Raw genomic sequence first — 16,599 nt, forward strand, 5'->3', positions numbered from 1 at the left:
GGGAGTGAATGAGTATGTGTGTGAGTGAGTGAATGAGTGAGTAAATGTGGGAGTGAATGAGTATGTGAGTATGTGAGTGAATGAGTGAGTGAATGTGTAATACACAAGTGAATAAATATGTGAGTGTGTGTATGAGTGAATGAGTGAGTGTGTAATACACAAGTGAATAAATGAGTGAAGGAGGGAGTGAATGTGTGTACAGTGGATGAGTGGATGGATGAATGAATGAGTGGAGGAAGAATCAGCAGAGAAGTAGGATGGCCCAGCCAGTGGAGGAAGCAGAACTCCCTGTAGCATGGGCGAAGCCTTCTTCCCTCCCACCTCGCAGGGGCTGTCTGGATTGGTTCTGGAAGCCCTGCCCTGGAGACCCTGCTCTTTGCAAGCTGGCCAGCATTAGATCACTCACATCTAATCCTGGGGTCCAGATGGCTTATGTCCCCCATACAGAAGTAAACAGCATGGCCTTCCTCAAGGTCAGGTTTCTTCCATTCACTTTCCTTAGCCCCTCGGCCCCAGGTGTGGAGGGCAGTGGGCAAGCAGCTGAGATGGCAGGCTCTGAATCCAGCCATCAGTTCGGATGGTGTCAGAGGGTGGGGCCCAGGCTGACAGGCAGGGGCAGTGAGCATTCAGAGGGGCCTCCAGTCTCCCTGCAATCCTGAGGCATAGAGGACCCGGTGGCAGCTCAGGGGAGTGATGCCTGCTCTAGCATATCTGTGTCCCTGAGTGTCTCTGCCCCTCCCCATCTCAGGCCCTCCTGAGGTGGCTGTGCTCACTGACTAGGGAGGAGTGAGTGAATGACAGGGTCACCACCCTTGGAATAACCTCCTTGAACACCTGCTGTGAGGTATGTGCCCCAGGGGCACCCACCTCTTGGGGGACAGCTGAGCACTGAGGGATGGCTGAGGAGCAGCTTGTGTGCCCATGGCACCCAGGGCCCTGTCTGTCCTGCTTGCTTCACTTCTTTCTCCTGTGATCCCCAGAAGGGGCTGTGTTGGTTCCACCTTCTAGATGTGAAAGCAGGGGCCTGTGGAGCCTGCCCAGGCTCAGAGGGCTATGAATTGCCAAGCTGAGCTGACTCCAGAGCTGACCCCTCACTTCCCTCCCCTCAGGCCCCAGGCCCCGAGATATGTCATTGAGGAAATTATAACTAGATGCACTAAGTGGCACATTGCTGGCCTTCTGGCGGCCAGGATGGGTGCAGCCTCCCTCTGGAAGGCCCCAGGCCCCAGGGGCAGGCCTGCCGATTACGGGCTCCGAGTGGGCGGGAGATAGGCAGATGAGAGATGTTCACAGACAGCCCCTGCTGTGACCCCTGACCTGGGGGCCACCGGGCTGCCTTGGTCCTTTTCCGTAGACCCTGCACATGCCAGGCTATGGTAGTCACCCTGCTCTGGGACAGGTAGGGAACTGGGCAAAGTAGAGCCCTGCCATGGATGTTGAGTGGATAGATGCTGTGGGCACCATGCAGAGTGGCTGTGTGGCTGGACGCCCAGCTTCTTGGTGCAAACCCTGCTCTGTCCTCTGCCCGCCTACCTGACAAAGTAGTTCAGCACCTCTGTGCCCCAGTTTTCCCGCCACTAAGCCTCATGTACCACAGTAGATTCCCCTGGGCTGTTGTAACAAAGTATCAAAGACCAGGTGGCTTCTGACAGCAAAGAAATTTATTCTTCTCTCACAGTTCTGAAGGCTGGAAGTCCTAAATCAAGGTGTCACAGGGTGGGCTCCCCAGAGGGTCTGTTCCAGTCCTCTCTCGTGACTTCCCATGGTTTCCAGCAATCTGCGGTGCCCCAGTGTCTGCCTCTATCATCTCGGGGCCTCCCCTTGTGTCTCTGTCTGAATTTCCCTCTCACACACACCCTAGTCATTGGATTACCGCCCACCCTGCTCCTGTCTGATCTCATCTTAACTTCATTACACCTGCAAAGACCGTGTTTCTGGACGTGATCCATTCACAGGGGTGGGGGCTTAGGGCTTCAGCATATCTTTGTAGGGAATACAACTCCACCTGACACCTGCCTACAGGGGGTGTAAGCATTAAGTAGCCTTGTTCCTGGCTCAAAGACGTTCTCTGGAGTTAGCTGTGGTCCCAGCACTAGAGGCCGAAGTGACCCTACTGCACTTTGCAGAGACTGTGCTGGACATTCCCACCCATTTTTCGTTCTGTCTCTCCTGCCTGGTTCCCGACTCATCTCTGTGAAGCAGCCTCAGGGACTGAGTTCTTGCTCCCTGTGCGGTGGGGGCGTCCTGGAAACACCCCACCCTAGAGAAGGCCCCAAACTGTGTGTGGCCTTCCTCCCCACTCCCTACCTGGGAGCAGGGCTGTAGTGAGGGTTGGGATGGCAGAACCCAGGCAGGCTGCAGTCACATTTTATGGAGGTAGTTGCTGAGGCTGGTGTCACCCTGTGAGCCCCTGCTCGGCACTCAGCACTGACCCTCCTTGTCTGCCTGGTGTGGGATTCACTGAGCAGAGCCCACTGCCAGCACCACCACATTAGAGGCTTCAGGCAGCAGATCAGAGTGGGGTGGGGAGTGGATGGAATAAGCCTCTCTCCCAGTCCCCCAACCCCTGAGTTCACCTCCTCTGTCCCTGGCCCATCAGGAGACTGCCATTCCTGGGCACCTGTTGGCAGCTCCAGTGTGTGCAGTGTGTGCGTTAGTGTATTTCCTGCATGACAGCAGCCGTCCTATTTGTTAAGAGGACTAGAGCCACCAGGAAGCACCCCTCAGTGGAGGAGGTATTGTTATCCCAATTCCCCAGAGGGGAGACTAAGACTCAGGGAGTTTAAGCAATTGCCCAAGGCCAGGCAGTTAATAAGTGGGGACTGGGCTTGCGATTAGAGTCCTGGTCTGTCTGGCTCCAGCACTTAGCAGCCAGGGTGGTGAGTGTATGCTGAGTCGCCCGACACCAGTGGGTGCCCCATCACATCTCAGTAAGTTTCGAGTCAGAGACAGACATCATTACCTACCTCTTTATGGCTGTGACACAGGTCTAGACCTAAGTGCCTTGGCCAAGGCCACCCTGGGTAAGTGACAGAACTGAGATTCAAACAGGGCCAGTGGGGCTCTAAACCCACATTTCTGTTCCCCCACTCTGGCTCTGCCCTAGCAACTGTCACTGCCACTGTGCCAGACCTCCCAGCTTGAGTCCTCCCCTGAGTGCCACCTGTGCTTGCCTGCCTGCAGACACCCTCTGTTTGGGCGCAATGTGCCCTTGTCCAGCGGCTCAGGTTTCATCATGTCAGAGGCCGGCTTGATTGTCACCAATGCCCACGTGGTGTCCAGCACCAACGCTGTCTCGGGCCGGCAGCAGCTGAAGGTGCAGCTACAGAATGGAGACTCCTATGAGGCCACCATCAAGGACATTGATAAGAAATCTGACATCGCCACAATCAAGATCCATCCCAAAGTGAGTGGGCAGAGGCTGGGGTGGTGGGTGCCCCAGGCTGGCCATGTGACCTCTTCCCCAGACTCCAGACCCCAGGATGCTCTAGCCCCATCTTCCCAGGGGACAGCTAGAGGAACCAAGGCCCAGAGGGGACAGGCAGTTTGCCCAGGGCCAGGGGTCAAGTCAGACCTGGAACCTGGGTCTCTGGGTGCTAGGTTTGCACTCCCTGAGTCAGCAGGTGCAGGGCATAGTCAGGAGCACATGGCCCACAGTGGGAATTCCACATCACTACCCTGAGCAGGCTCTTTATTGTTCCCTGGGGGCTACTCCTGGGAGTGAAGCTATACCCCTGGGGTGACAGAGGGGTCAGTGTCCCCATTTCTCTGTGTCCATGTTGGCACCTCTTGCTAACAAAGTAAGCAAATCTACCCTAGGGCCCAAGTAACCCTCCCATCACTGCAAGCAGCTGTTTCTACCTGCTCTGGGCCAGGCACAGGCCTATGAGGAATGGCTCTCCCTATCCTGGCATTTCACATAGGGAAACTGAAGCTTGGGGAAGTTAGGGAATGCACCTAAGATCAAGGGTAACTGGGGCAGGGCCAGCCCTCTTAGCTAGGACCCAGGCCTCCTTTGAGCTTGCTCTTGTCATGCCCAAACATTGCAGTTATGTTACTCTAAGAGGCCAAAGTGGGGTTACCTGTGGCCTTTCTATGCCAGGAGGACCTTGAGTCTCATGCCTGGGTCATTTCTGGACTCAGAACTAGCCTCAGGGCTAGCATGGCTGATTCAGCTGAGTTTGAACCTGGCCTCTTTCTGAATTGCATCTGCAGCATTCATGACAAATCTCTTGCATGGAGCTTCCCTCTTACTCCATCAAGGGACAGGAGACTTGGTTGCCAGTAGCTGTCCTGATGTGACCCTTCCTCACTTTTAAGTCCCCTTACAGCTGCTGTTGAATCTGGGGCAGTGCCTCCATTTTAAAGACAAGGAAACTAAGGCTGGGGATGCTGAGAGGTGCACTCAGGGACAGAACTCAGCCAATTTTTCACAAAGTGCCTGATGGTGAATAGTCCTTGTTTGCCCTCTGGTCTCTATCACAACCATGCAACTCTGGCTTTAGTGAGAAGCAGACACGGGACATATGACTGGGTGTGGCCACGTGCCGGGAGAACTTGACTCACAAAACAGGCAGCAGGTCAGTTTTGGCCCTTTGTCTTTGGGCCACAGTTTGCAACTCCTGCTCGAAAACCCCAGTGGGAAGAGAGCTGGATGAGATCCAGGTCTGTCACTCCCATTTTGGTCACTGTGGCTCAATGCCAGAGGGACCAGTGGAGTGGTGTCCCCAGTAGGGCAGAACAGGGTGCCCCACCAGCCAGGGGCAGAGTTAGTAAGCCCTAGGAGTAACTGGTCAGCACCTCCTGCTATGTCCTGACCACAGGACACTCCCTCTTATGGCACCAGACCCACAGGTGGGAAAGACTTCTGACCCTAGGCCTGGGTGGGGAAGGGCTAACCTTCTCAGCTTGCCACCTCCCCCGGGGATCCAGACCTCATTGTCTCTCACTTTCTGGCCACTCAGCATTAAAAATGACACCTCTCTGGGTCCTCACCCTCTGGATGTGCAGGCCTGGTTCCTCCACTAGGGGACCAGCATGTCACCGGCTGAAGCTTCACTTGCCCCACTGGCACAGAGTAGGAGGCCCTTCCCACGCAGACACAGCCTGCCAGTGGCCCTGCATTTCCTCTGCGTTTCCGTCTCACCTTTCTTCTTTTGTTGATAGCTGTTATGAAAAATATCTCTTACGGAAAAACTTTCCATTTGGAGCAGTGGCAAACAACAAAAGGGGAAAGACTGACATAACAAGACTGACATGGCCACAGGCAGTGGGGCTGTCCGGGGGCTGTCCAAAGGGTCCAAGGTTGGGAGTCCAAAGCTGGAGTGAGGCCCATGTGATCCGGACATCTGCAGACACACAGCAAGCTGCAAAGTGGTGCTGAGAGGTCCCACGGGCCCTCCACCAGCTTTCCCCCCGGGAACTAGTGCAAAACCAGCACCAGGAAATTGCTGTGGGTGTGATGGATAGAGCTCTGCCTTCATCCGTTTCATATGCTCGTGTGTTGCTTCTGCATTTTCTGACAAGTGCCTGGGAGCACTTTCTTGGGACACACACTCTGTGCAGCTTTGGGGACCCAGAGCATGGCTATTCTCCAAACTTCCAGTCTAATTGCAGAGTCACATAGGAAGGTTCCACTGGTCCCCTGAAAAAGTAAGAGGCGAGTGTGTGAGTGTCTCAATGTGTGTGTGTGTGTGTGTGTGTGTGTGTGTGTGTGTAGGGGATGGTGGACTTGGCTAAGTTGCCTTACCCCTCTGGGCCTCGGTTTCCCTGTGTATCTATATTGGGAGATCAGATCAAGGATTCCCTGGATCAAGGATGCCAAAACAGGCTTCTAGGGTCTTTAGCTTGGCTCCAAGGGCCTGCAGATGCCCCCCTTGAGTACATCAGTTTATGTGTGGTACATATGGCATCTTGGTATCTGGAACTTCTACCAGATTTTCAGAGGCACCAAGGACTAATGAACCTCTGGGCTCAGGGACCTCTGAGGCCATGGCCAGCTGAAACATCTATGCACCTGCCCACAATGGACACCAGTGGACTCCCCAGGACAGGGGAGTCCTTTGGTTTCTGGCACAGCTGTGTCTCTGCTTCCTGGACTCCAGCCATGGGGCTCAGCTGGAGGCTATCCTGGCCTGGGTTTGCACTGACAACTTGCCTAGGCCTTTCCCACAGTGGCTTTCCCAGCTGCACCTGGGACCACCTGCCAGGCTCTGAGCCTGGTCCCTGCTAAAGAGGGATGGCCAAGCCTTTCTCTCTGTGTCTTCCCCATTCTGTCCTCCAGACAAAGCTCCCCGTGTTGCTGCTGGGTCACTCAGCCGACCTGCGGCCTGGTGAGTTTGTGGTGGCCATCGGTAGTCCCTTTGCCCTACAGAACACTGTGACGACGGGCATTGTTAGCACTGCCCAGCGAGACGGCAAGGAGCTGGGCCTCCGGAACTCGGACATGGACTACATTCAGACAGATGCCATCATCAACGTGAGTGCCTAAGACCCAGGCTCTTCTCAGGCTTACCCCATCCCCAGACTGGTCCCACCCTCAACACACACTACTAGAACGTTCTTTCTTTACATTAAGTGGAACCCAGACTCTGTGACTTTTACCCAGGCACTCTTGGAGTGAGAACGTGCCATTCTGACTCAGATAGGCCTTCAGAGATGGAGAGGCATGGCCCTGGTCCTGGGAACGGCTCTGTCAGATCACACACCTAGGCCAACATTGCTTTTCATGACTGTGATTACATTGGCCGTCACCTTTCACATTCACAGAGCACTTTGCCCAGATTCCTTAGGTGTCCCTCTGGCTTTGCCATGCTTTGGCCTCTGTGGAACCATAGTCTTTATAGAGACTCCCCTAGACTAGCAGGATGGGAAATAGTATCCCAGTCTGCATTCTCCCAGTTGGTGCTGCTCAACCCCGCAACAGTGGTGTGAGCAGATAGCACTAGCTGGTCTGCCCGAGGTCATCAGGTGGGGTCTGCTTTGCCACTTGCCCTCAGCTTTCTTTCTGTGAAGTGGAGACAGCATGGAGGCCTTTTGATGCTGTTAGGATCAGACCTGATTATTACACTAGTTCAGGTCAGGGCTTCAGGCACCCTTGGGTAGGGATTGGGGCCAGTTAATTCACTGTTTCTTCTTGCAGTATGGGAACTCCGGGGGACCACTGGTGAACCTGGTAAGTCTCTGCTTTTCTGGGGTTCTTCTCACATAAGGGGACACAGCCTCAAGGTGGGACAGGACTCACTAAATTGCCCTAGAAACTTCAGGTTCAATAGTCAGGAATGTGGCTGGGCTGGAGGCCTGGAAGGAGGACAGGACCCCATGGCATGTGCCACCTGTACCCTTCAGAGTTGCTGGCGGCTGTCAGGAGTCATTCATGAACAGCAGCCCAGGCCTGGACAGGGAGACACAGGTGTGGGACTGCTCACATGGGCCTCACTGCCCTCAAGTATATGAGCAAGATGTGAGGGGCACCCTCACTCTCTTCCACCCCCTAAATTGCTACTCCCCAGTTCTGTTCTGGGCCCCAAAGTTAGGCTCATCCTCATCTCAGGGGAGATTTTCCCAGGATAAAACAGGAACTTCAGAGCTCCTTAGATACTGTCCTAGCCTGGCAGTTCCGATCCATGGGTAGGATGTGGCCCGATGTGGACAAGCCCCTTGTGATGTGAGCAGTTTGAGCCTGCTCTGGAAGGAGCCAGGCAGGGCGGTTTCCTGATGATGCGGGACCAAGGAGGCTTCCTGGAGGTGGGAGCATCAAGGAACTCCCAGGAAGGAGGCACAGCCTGAGCACGGGGAAGGCTCCTGCAGCTCCGCGGGGAGAGGTCAGACAACGAGTCAGTGCAAGGGGCTGGTGGCCCCTGTCCTGCTGGGCCTCAGCCATGTGTGCAGACAGGATTTACCCTGCACTCCTGAGAAGGCATGTGGGCTTTCAGCAGAGCTGAGGCCACGTGCTGGTTTTGAGAAAGCTCATATGGATGGTTTGCTGGAGCCTAGGAAGCGGTTCCGTGTCATGCTGGTGTGGGGGAGGGTGGACACAGAATCTCAGTCCCCTGGACCCAATACTCTCTGGTCCTCTCAACCTCATGAGTTCCCAGGGACCAGGAGGACAGGGGTGCCTTGATACAAGGCTCTGCTCCGGACCCCAAAGGTGAGCTGGCCAGGCCCCAGCAGGATACTTAATAATACCTCAACCCTGCTGTGGCCAACGGGGCCTCCTACCCTGGAGTGTGCTCAAAGGTGAGGCTCCGGTCCTGGGAAGATCCTGCCAGATGGCACCAGCCTTCTACAGGGACAGAGCAGATGGGGAAGGGTAGGCAGGGCAGAGTGGGAGGTGGCTCCAATGAGACAAAGTGGGGAGAACCACTCGCCCCACTCACCCCCCACTTCTGGAAGGAAAGGATAGGCAGGGTCCTAGTCCCTGATGGGCCTTGCTATGTGGCTCCCTCCCTCTTGCCCCTCTGAATGTGGCCTGGTGGTGCCCTTGGCCCAGCGGGCAGCTGCCAGCTTCCCTGCAACATTTCCCTGCAAGGTGGAGGTGAGGTCACTGACAAGTCATGACCCCAAGAGTGACCGCTCTAGAACAGTTGGGGCTGCCTTGGGAGCTTCTCAGATGGGAGCATGGGCAGTCAGGGTCACCTCTGGAAGCAGATCTGTGCACATGGTGCTTTGAGGGCAGCTATTTGCTTGGGCCCCCTGTGACCCCACCCTGACCTCCCTGCCCAGGACTGTGAGGTCATTGGCATCAACACGCTCAAGGTTGCGGCTGGCATCTCCTTTGCCATCCCCTCGGACCGCATCGCACGCTTCCTCACAGAGTCCCAAGACAAGCACAGCAAAGGTAAAGAGCTCATCTGGGGGGGCAGCTAAGGTGGGGGACACTGACCCAGCGCTGAGACCCACCCTTTGGCTCTGGGGTCAGAGCCTATCCTGGGTTCTGTGTGAGCCTCCTGGGTGAGCCCCTCCACCCACCCTGAAGCCGTGAGACCTGCAGGACAGCTCACTCAGCCTTTGTCAGGATTCATCCTGCCTGTCCTCAGTTCCTGGCCATGATCACTCCCTCTTCCCACCCTCCAGACCACCTGCTTCTGACTGGGGAGCTCTGGTCTCAGCTCCCACTCTCAGCTACTTGGACTTCCTAGGTGTCTCTTGTCCAGCTGCTCCTTCCTTCTACTATCCAGCCATCCTCCTATCCATCCACTCTTCCACCCACCCATCCTCCCATCCATCCATCCTTTCTGCCTGCTTTCTTTCCTTCTTTTTTTCATCCATCCACTCACCCACTCATCTACCTGTTTACCTACCTGTTCATCCATCCACCCATTCACCGGTCCAACTCTCCACTCAACCTTTCTTTCTTTCTTCTACCCATTCATTCATCCTTTCCTTCATCCATTCATTCATCCTTCTTTTCTTCCATCCACCCATTCCTAAGTACCTTCTCTTTCAGCCTGTGGGCCATGCAGACCATCCAGTAAGGTGTCTTCTATTCCAGGGGAGCAAAGTCCAAGACCCTGATCCTTGGAGTCACCCTCCTCCCAATCCTTGTCTCCCCATCCCATCAAAATAGATGGGCAGCCCACACTGCCCCCTCCTAGATGGAGCCATGAGCATCCATCTGGTAGAGGTCTCAACAGAGTGCACAGTGACTCTCTCAAGTGAGAACAGCCCACTCACCTTCTTATGTCAGTGGTCATAGCCGCCACCCAGACCAAGGTCACACTTCTGATCTAGGGCCTTTCCTGGGGCCCAGTGAGCCTCTTCCTCTCACCATTGTGTGTTCCGTGACCACCTCCTGGCCAACACCCATAGCTTGCTCAGCCCAGCTACTCACACCTTCAACTTGCTTCCCTGTTTCCTCCCAGCCTTCTCACCAGCAGTTCATTGAGAGCAGTGGGCTTCCTCCTGCTTGCACCCTCCTCCACAGCCCTGCCACCCCAGCACGTGGAGCCCAGTGCAGCCAGGACTGGTCATGTGAAGAGCTGCTGTGGAAGACTCTTCTGTTTCTTCTGCAGTGTCCCTTGTGTGAAGATGATCCAGAGCCAGGCAGAGCCTGTCTTTCCCAAAGAAGCTGAAGGCTTCTTCTATTGGGCAGTGAGGAGTGTCTAACCTCTTGAGCTCTTTTCCTCTTGGCTTCTAGGAAGCTCAGAACTAGACCCAGGACTACCTTCATATTTGTCCTAGCCTGTTCCTTTCTTTTGTGGCAGAGATTTTCCAGTTTAATGATCCTCTGCTCCATGGGTATCTTTGACTTTGGCTGCTTCCTGGAGATCACTGGTGTACTTTGAATAGACTCAGCTGTGAGGTGACTTCTGTTGGAAGTGGGCCGGTAGCATCCTTTTCCTACTTTCCTCCTCCTCCCTCTCTGGGGCTGGGTTTGCTCCTTTGTTATATAGGGCCTGTCCCAGTCAGCCCCGATTCCCGCCAGGCTGCCAGAAAACACTTGTCCCTGTACCAGAGATTTGTCACTTCCCCAAGGACAGTGCCGACTAACTGAAGAGCCTGACGAATCTTAGCAGAATGATGGACTCTATTATCATTTTTTAAAATTTATTGTTGGGGATTCATTGAGGGTACAAGAAACCAGGACACACTGATTGCATTTGTTAGGTAAAGTCCCTCGTATAATCGTGTCTTGCCTTCCAAAGGTGTGGCACACACCAAGACCCCACCCCCCCCTTCCCTCTCCCTGCTATTCCTTTCCCCACCCCTCCCTCCTTCTTTCTCTCTCTGCTCTCCCCTTCCCCTATCCCCACCATGTCATTAATTGTCATTAATTGAATCTATTATTTTATAATCCTTCTGAAGTTGACTGGTGTTTGTTTTAGCTTTTTTTTTTTTTAATAAAAATATCTAATAATTTAAAGCCAGTTAATCTAGAATTCTTTAAAATGAACAATCTTTTTATTAAATCAAGGAGATGTCACTTGGACTTCTTAATCTCACCAAGGGAGTGGGGTGCAGAGGCCAGTGGGGCAGCTTAAGGGTATGGAGTGACCACCACGCTAGTCTAGGGGAGGCATGGTTCTGCCTCATCCTGGAGCCCCGGGAAGAAGTGGGGTCCAGCCAGTCTTAGGGCTAGAGTGTGTCCCAGTGAGGTGGGGTGTGTGAGCTCATGGGGCTGTCTGCCCTTCCGTGACTGTGGGAGATGCTCCTCTGACCTCGGGAGAAAAACCCTCCTTTATCTCATGTCTCAAGTCGTCTCTGTGGCCTACAAGATGAGGGACAGCTGTAGTGAGCCCAGAGGGGGCACTGAAGGGGGGACACATGTTCCCTGAGTGGTCACAGGTTTCCCCAGGCTCAGAGGTCACAGGATTCTCCAGGTTCAGAGGTCACAGGCAGACTGGAAGCTTACCCCTGCCACTGTGCTAGATGGAGGCCTGAGTCCCTTCCAGGTAGATGAGAAGGTGGGAGGAAGCAGCCCACCCACTCGGCATGAGAGGGGCATGGAGTGGGTGACCCAGCACTTGTGAGTACTCTTAAGGGTCTCCTAAGGCTTTTAAGTCCCTGAGACCTAAGCCCATCTTAAGCCATGGCTTTGTCACCCACATGGTGGGTCTGAGCCAGCAGCACCTGTGGGAAACACTCTGTGCCTGGACTCCCACGCCAGGCAGATGGGGGTGTTTCATTAGTTCCCAAGTACAGTAGAAGCTCCCTAGCTGACCACCTCCCTACACTGACCACCTCCTCAAGTTGACCTAATTTTCACAGACCAGACATGCACCACATGTGTGTATGAGCACAGCAGCACTAGTTCCTTATGTTGACCCCTCCGTATGTTGACCAGTTTGTTACAGTCCCTTGAGTGGTCCTACCATATTTGGAGATTTTCTAGATACCTTTCTATTATTGATTTCTAGTTTAATTCCATTGTGGTCATAAAACTTTTATGAAATGAAAACCTAAAATGTGCTGAGTCTTAATTCATGGTTCAGAATGTTATGGTGATTTCTGTGTCTAAGACACCTGGTAAATTACAGGCTAGAGTAGTGAGGGGGCAGGGGTCCATCTCTGCGACTTGTGTATACCTCACTCCACCCACAGAGCCTGGCATGCAGTCAGTGGTCCCTAGGCACTGTCACTTAATTTTATAATTAGGAGGAAGTCAGGGGAAGGTGATGAACCAGCAGTGGAAGCTGGAGGGGAGTGCCCTGCTGGCCACAGGGGCTGCACTTGGAGCAGTGTTGGGGGAGCAGGTGTTGGGCTGACTTGGTTGGCTGCAGGATGGGGTGGATGTGAGGCCACCTGTGGGTGGGCCACACTAGAGGTAGAACACTGTCTGGCTCTGTGACAGGAGTCAGGAGAAGAGGCCAGCTCTAGGTGCTTGACCACACAGGGACAGGGCTGACGGGGCTGCTCCTGCTGCTTTCTCTCTTGTAGGGGAACTTCTGTCACCTGCCTATGCCCTTAGGGAGGACGGTGGCTTTTCAGAGCAGGCCCGACTAAGTCCCTCCGTGTTTTCTTTCCAGACTGGAAGAAGCGCTTCATTGGCATCCGCATGCGGACCATCACGCCTAGGTGGGTGCGTGCGTGCAGGGCACTTCTCCTGCCCCCACTCTCCCCACCAGGATCCCCCTCCAGCCCCTGTTCACAGCTGCTTCTGACCTGTGCCCAGGCCAGCCTCTCTGCTCAGATGCCTTTCCCACCTTTGCCTGTTAGATTCTTTCTGCTCTGTCAAGACTCCATTCAGATGCCCTCTCCTCCAGGAAGCCACCTGGATTAGTTTCCCATGGCTGCGTAACAAATTACCACAAACCAGGTGGTTTAAAACAAAAGAATGTCCTCTCTTACAGTTCTGGAGGCCAGAGGTCTAAGATCAAGGGGCCAGCAGGGCTGTGCTGCTCTGAGGTGCTAGGAATACCTCCTTCCTGCCCTTCCTAGCTCCTCGTGGCTCCTGGCAGTCCTCAGCTCATGTCTGGACCACTCTGGTCTCTGCCCATGTCTACACCCGGCCTGCTCCTCTGTGTGTTTGTGTCCAAATCTCCCTCTTATTTCTCTAATAAAAACATCAGTCACTGGATTTAAGGCCCAACCTAAATCAAGATGACTTCATCTTAAGATCTTTAATTACATCTGCTAAGACCCTATTTCCAAGCAAGGTCATAATCTGAGGTTCTGGGCATACATGAATTGGGGGGCACAAAATTCTACCTCCCCAGACCACTCAGGTGGGAGGAGGTCCCCCCTCTTGCATGCATAGTGCCAGCCCCCTCCTCACTGTACTGGTCTGACTGGGACAGAACCGCCTATTGTGGGACAGCCCTACCCTGTCCTGCTGCTTGGGAGCAAGAACTGTGACTTGCTTGCCCCTTGGCTCTGCCCCTAATACCAAGTCCCCTGGAAATGCTGAGTGCATGCAGGAAAGAATGAGGTGAGGAAAAGGAGGGGAAGGGAGGGAGAGAGGAAGATGCAGAGTCAAGTTCAAGGGTTTGCAGAGGGAAGAAGGAAGAGCTAGGGGATATCCAGCTGACTATTCTCTCAAACCCATATGGTCCTCACAATGATCATTCGTCCTGTCTCAGCCATGGCAACTATTAATCTAGGGATCTCATTAGAAAGCAAGTTACATTCAAGACCATTATGCCAACTTATCCTTTAATTGTGTTCTTTATCTTCTATCCACTCATACACTCTATCCACCCCACCATCTGTCCAGCCGTCTGCCTGTCCATCCCATTACTCCCCATTGTCTGTCTGTCTGTTTGTCTCTCCATACATCTACCTGCTTATCCTCCTGCCCCCTTCCCAGTGGCAGGCAGGGCAGTTTGAGGGCCAGAGGGAGCTCTGTGTCTGGCCTGGAGACAGAAGGGGTGGACGGCTCCATACCGAGCAGTCAGGGAGGAGGCTCTGAGGAGCAGCCTTGAGATCTGACCTGTCCTTGCAGCCTGGTGGATGAGTTGAAGGCCAGCAACCCAGACTTCCCAGCCGTCAGCAGTGGGATTTATGTGCAAGAGGTTGTGCCAGATTCACCTTCTCAAAGGTGGGTTCTGCAGAGGGTGCAGGCAGGCAGCAAGGCTGATGGGAGGCAGTCAAACACCCTGGTGGGCGGGTGTGGGGTGGGACTGGTGCCGGATGCGAGCTTCTTGGCAAAGTGATGTGGAAGGGGCCGATGGAGGAAGGGACGGGTGGATTCTGGCCAGTCCTCTAAGTCAGGAGAGGCCCAAAGCTATGAACTGTCCCTTAAAACCCTGGCCATGTCTCACGTTGGCCAGAACATCCTTTCCTTCTGGAAGCAGAGGATAAAGAGACCCCATCTGGGTGGAGAAGCTGCTCTGAAGGCAACTCTTTCACCAGCCAGTGAGCAGACTGGGTCTTCCTGAGCCTCGGTTTCCTCACCTGTACAATGGAGATGATTCAGCCTACTCTTTCTATGGCTAGAAGATTCTGTCAAGACAGAATGTGATGAAGCATTGTTTTCTGTGAAGTCTTCTAGTGTGGGAAGCATTAAGGGTTGCAACACCACCGCTGAGGCAGGCAGTGCTGCAATGTCACCACACACTCGTGGTAGGTCCACTGCCCAAGGAGGGCTCTGCTCAAGCCGTTTTTCCTCCTTGGCCTGAGTCTTCTTCATCTGTGCAATGGGTGGGGCTGGATCAGGTCAGTGGTTTTAGGCTATAATTCTGGGCGCTGGGGATAGTCTCTGTTGGGGTCAGAGCTGCTGAGGGGCAGAGGCCAGGTGTGGGGTAGAGGAGAGCCAGCCAGGCCACCCCAGCCCATGTGGACCCTTCTTTCCGAGAGGTCCTTGAACAACTCAAGTATTAGGGACACCAACCTAGTCCCTGTAGTTGAAAATCTGCATATAACTTTTGACTCCCCAAAAGCTTAACTACTTATAGCCTACTGTTGACCAGAGCCTTACTGATGATATAATCAGTCACTGAACACATACTTTGTATGCTTTATGTATTGTGCACTATATTTTTATAATAAAGTAAGCTGGGGAAAAGAAAATGTTATTAAGAAACTCATAAGGAAGAGAAAATAATATATACTATTCATGTGGTGGCAGTGGATCATCACAATGGTCTTCATCCTTTGAGTAGGTGAGGAGGAAGGGGCAGGGGGGTCCTTGCCATCTCTGGAGGGGCAGAGGCAGGCAGCAGGCCTGCAGAGAAATTGTTGAACCGTGGACACATGATGCTACAGGGTAACAGCTAGACTCAGGCCCTGAATTCAGGCCAGCCTGCAAAGCATCATGGACTTCAGCAGGCAGCAGTGACCAAGAGTGGCCATGTGCAGGGTCCTGCAAGGGCCAGAGCTGGAGGAGAGCAGCAGTGCCAATGTCTGGCGCTGACTGAGGCTGTGCTGTGAGCCTCATGGTCCAATGTTAGTCCTCACCACAGCCAGGTACATGCAGGCTACTGCCCCTACCTAGTTTACAGTTGGGGAGATTTTGGCTTCCAGATCACACAGCTGGTGTAAGTCAACCCTGACACTGATGCTGACATGTCCAGCCATGACACCACCAGCTTCCTTACTGGTGGTAGGAATTACAGTGAACCTAGTGTGGAAGGGAGGCCACCCGCCACCAAGCCAGCCCTGTCTTGCATGCGGAGGTCTTAGAAGCCTTAGTAACTGCGGTACCGTCCAAACAGACACCTGGGCCTCTGTAATTTGCAGAGTGTTTCCCACACAGGACTGTAAACATGGACACCGAGGCTGGAAGGGACAGGTGCCACCCTAGGCAGTCCTGCCAGGAAGGCAGCAGCCAGCATGTGGCTCCATCCTCACCAAGTGTGGGGGAAGTAGTGTGCAAAGTCCTTTGCTGATCATGAGATGCGTTCCCCTCTAGCATGAGAGCCTTGGGGTCAGGGAACTGTTCTTTACCCTAGAACCAAATTTGGTTAAATTGCTGCTGTTAAATCTGGGGCAGCCTGGCGGGCTACTTGTGGTGACTGGGTCTCCTTCCTGCGGCAGGGGCGGCATCCAAGATGGCGACATCATCGTCAAGGTCAACGGGCGCCGCCTGGCGGACTCCAGTGAGTTGCAGGAAGCCGTCATGACCGAATCCCCGCTCCTGCTGGAAGTGCGGCGGGGCAACGATGACCTCCTCTTCAGCATCGCGCCCGAGGTGGTCGTGTGAGGGGCTACCTTCCTCCTGTGCCAAACGCCAGAGCCCGCAGACGGTGGGGGGCACTGCCTCCCCAAGATCAGGACAAAGGACCTCCGTCGGTCCTCAGCTGGGCCAGCAGCTCCTGCTGGGCGGACCTGGATCTGAGTCCCAGCCTCAGGGGAGTTCCGGAGAGGGAGTCCGATGGCACCTAGTGCAGATGCTCCTGGAGGTCAACCCTACCTGCCTGGGACATCTATGAAACAAACTCCTGCAGTTCCTGGCAGTCCTTCTTACGGCATCCTGCCTCTGTGCCTGGGGTGCCTCTGTCTGCAATAGCCCCCTCTGCCCCCACCCTACTTTGGCTCTCATCACCAAGTCTTCTCCCCAACAAATATCTCCTGCCCACAGCTGGCTTCCCTTTGCCACGATATCTACCACATTTCCGGTGGGCTGCCTGTCCTCCAGCCTATACTCACGGGAGGGCAGACTATGCATAGCCAACCCCCTTGAGGGGTCCGTGTGGAGCAGGTGCTAAGCAAATGTACTCT

At 54.2% G+C, this 16,599-nt stretch overlaps 1 protein-coding gene across 1 annotated transcript in view; it reads left to right on the forward strand.

Annotated features, from left to right (window-relative positions):
- Positions 1-16,081, forward strand: part of HTRA3 (HtrA serine peptidase 3) — a 30,631-nt gene extending 14,550 nt beyond the window's left edge. The window contains exons 3-9 of the mRNA XM_003799144.2: positions 3,184-3,406; positions 6,284-6,478; positions 7,142-7,174; positions 8,725-8,839; positions 12,468-12,516; positions 13,883-13,978; positions 15,916-16,081. Of these exons, the coding sequence (XP_003799192.1) occupies positions 3,184-3,406; positions 6,284-6,478; positions 7,142-7,174; positions 8,725-8,839; positions 12,468-12,516; positions 13,883-13,978; positions 15,916-16,081 (877 nt within the window). The remainder of the gene's footprint in view (positions 1-3,183; positions 3,407-6,283; positions 6,479-7,141; positions 7,175-8,724; positions 8,840-12,467; positions 12,517-13,882; positions 13,979-15,915) is intronic.
- The last annotated feature ends 518 nt before the right edge of the window (positions 16,082-16,599 follow it).

The sequence above is a fragment of the Otolemur garnettii genome, unplaced genomic scaffold (genome assembly GCF_000181295.1).
Source record: "Otolemur garnettii isolate 467f Iridium unplaced genomic scaffold, OtoGar3 scaffold00146, whole genome shotgun sequence".
Taxonomy (NCBI): domain Eukaryota; kingdom Metazoa; phylum Chordata; class Mammalia; order Primates; family Galagidae; genus Otolemur; species Otolemur garnettii.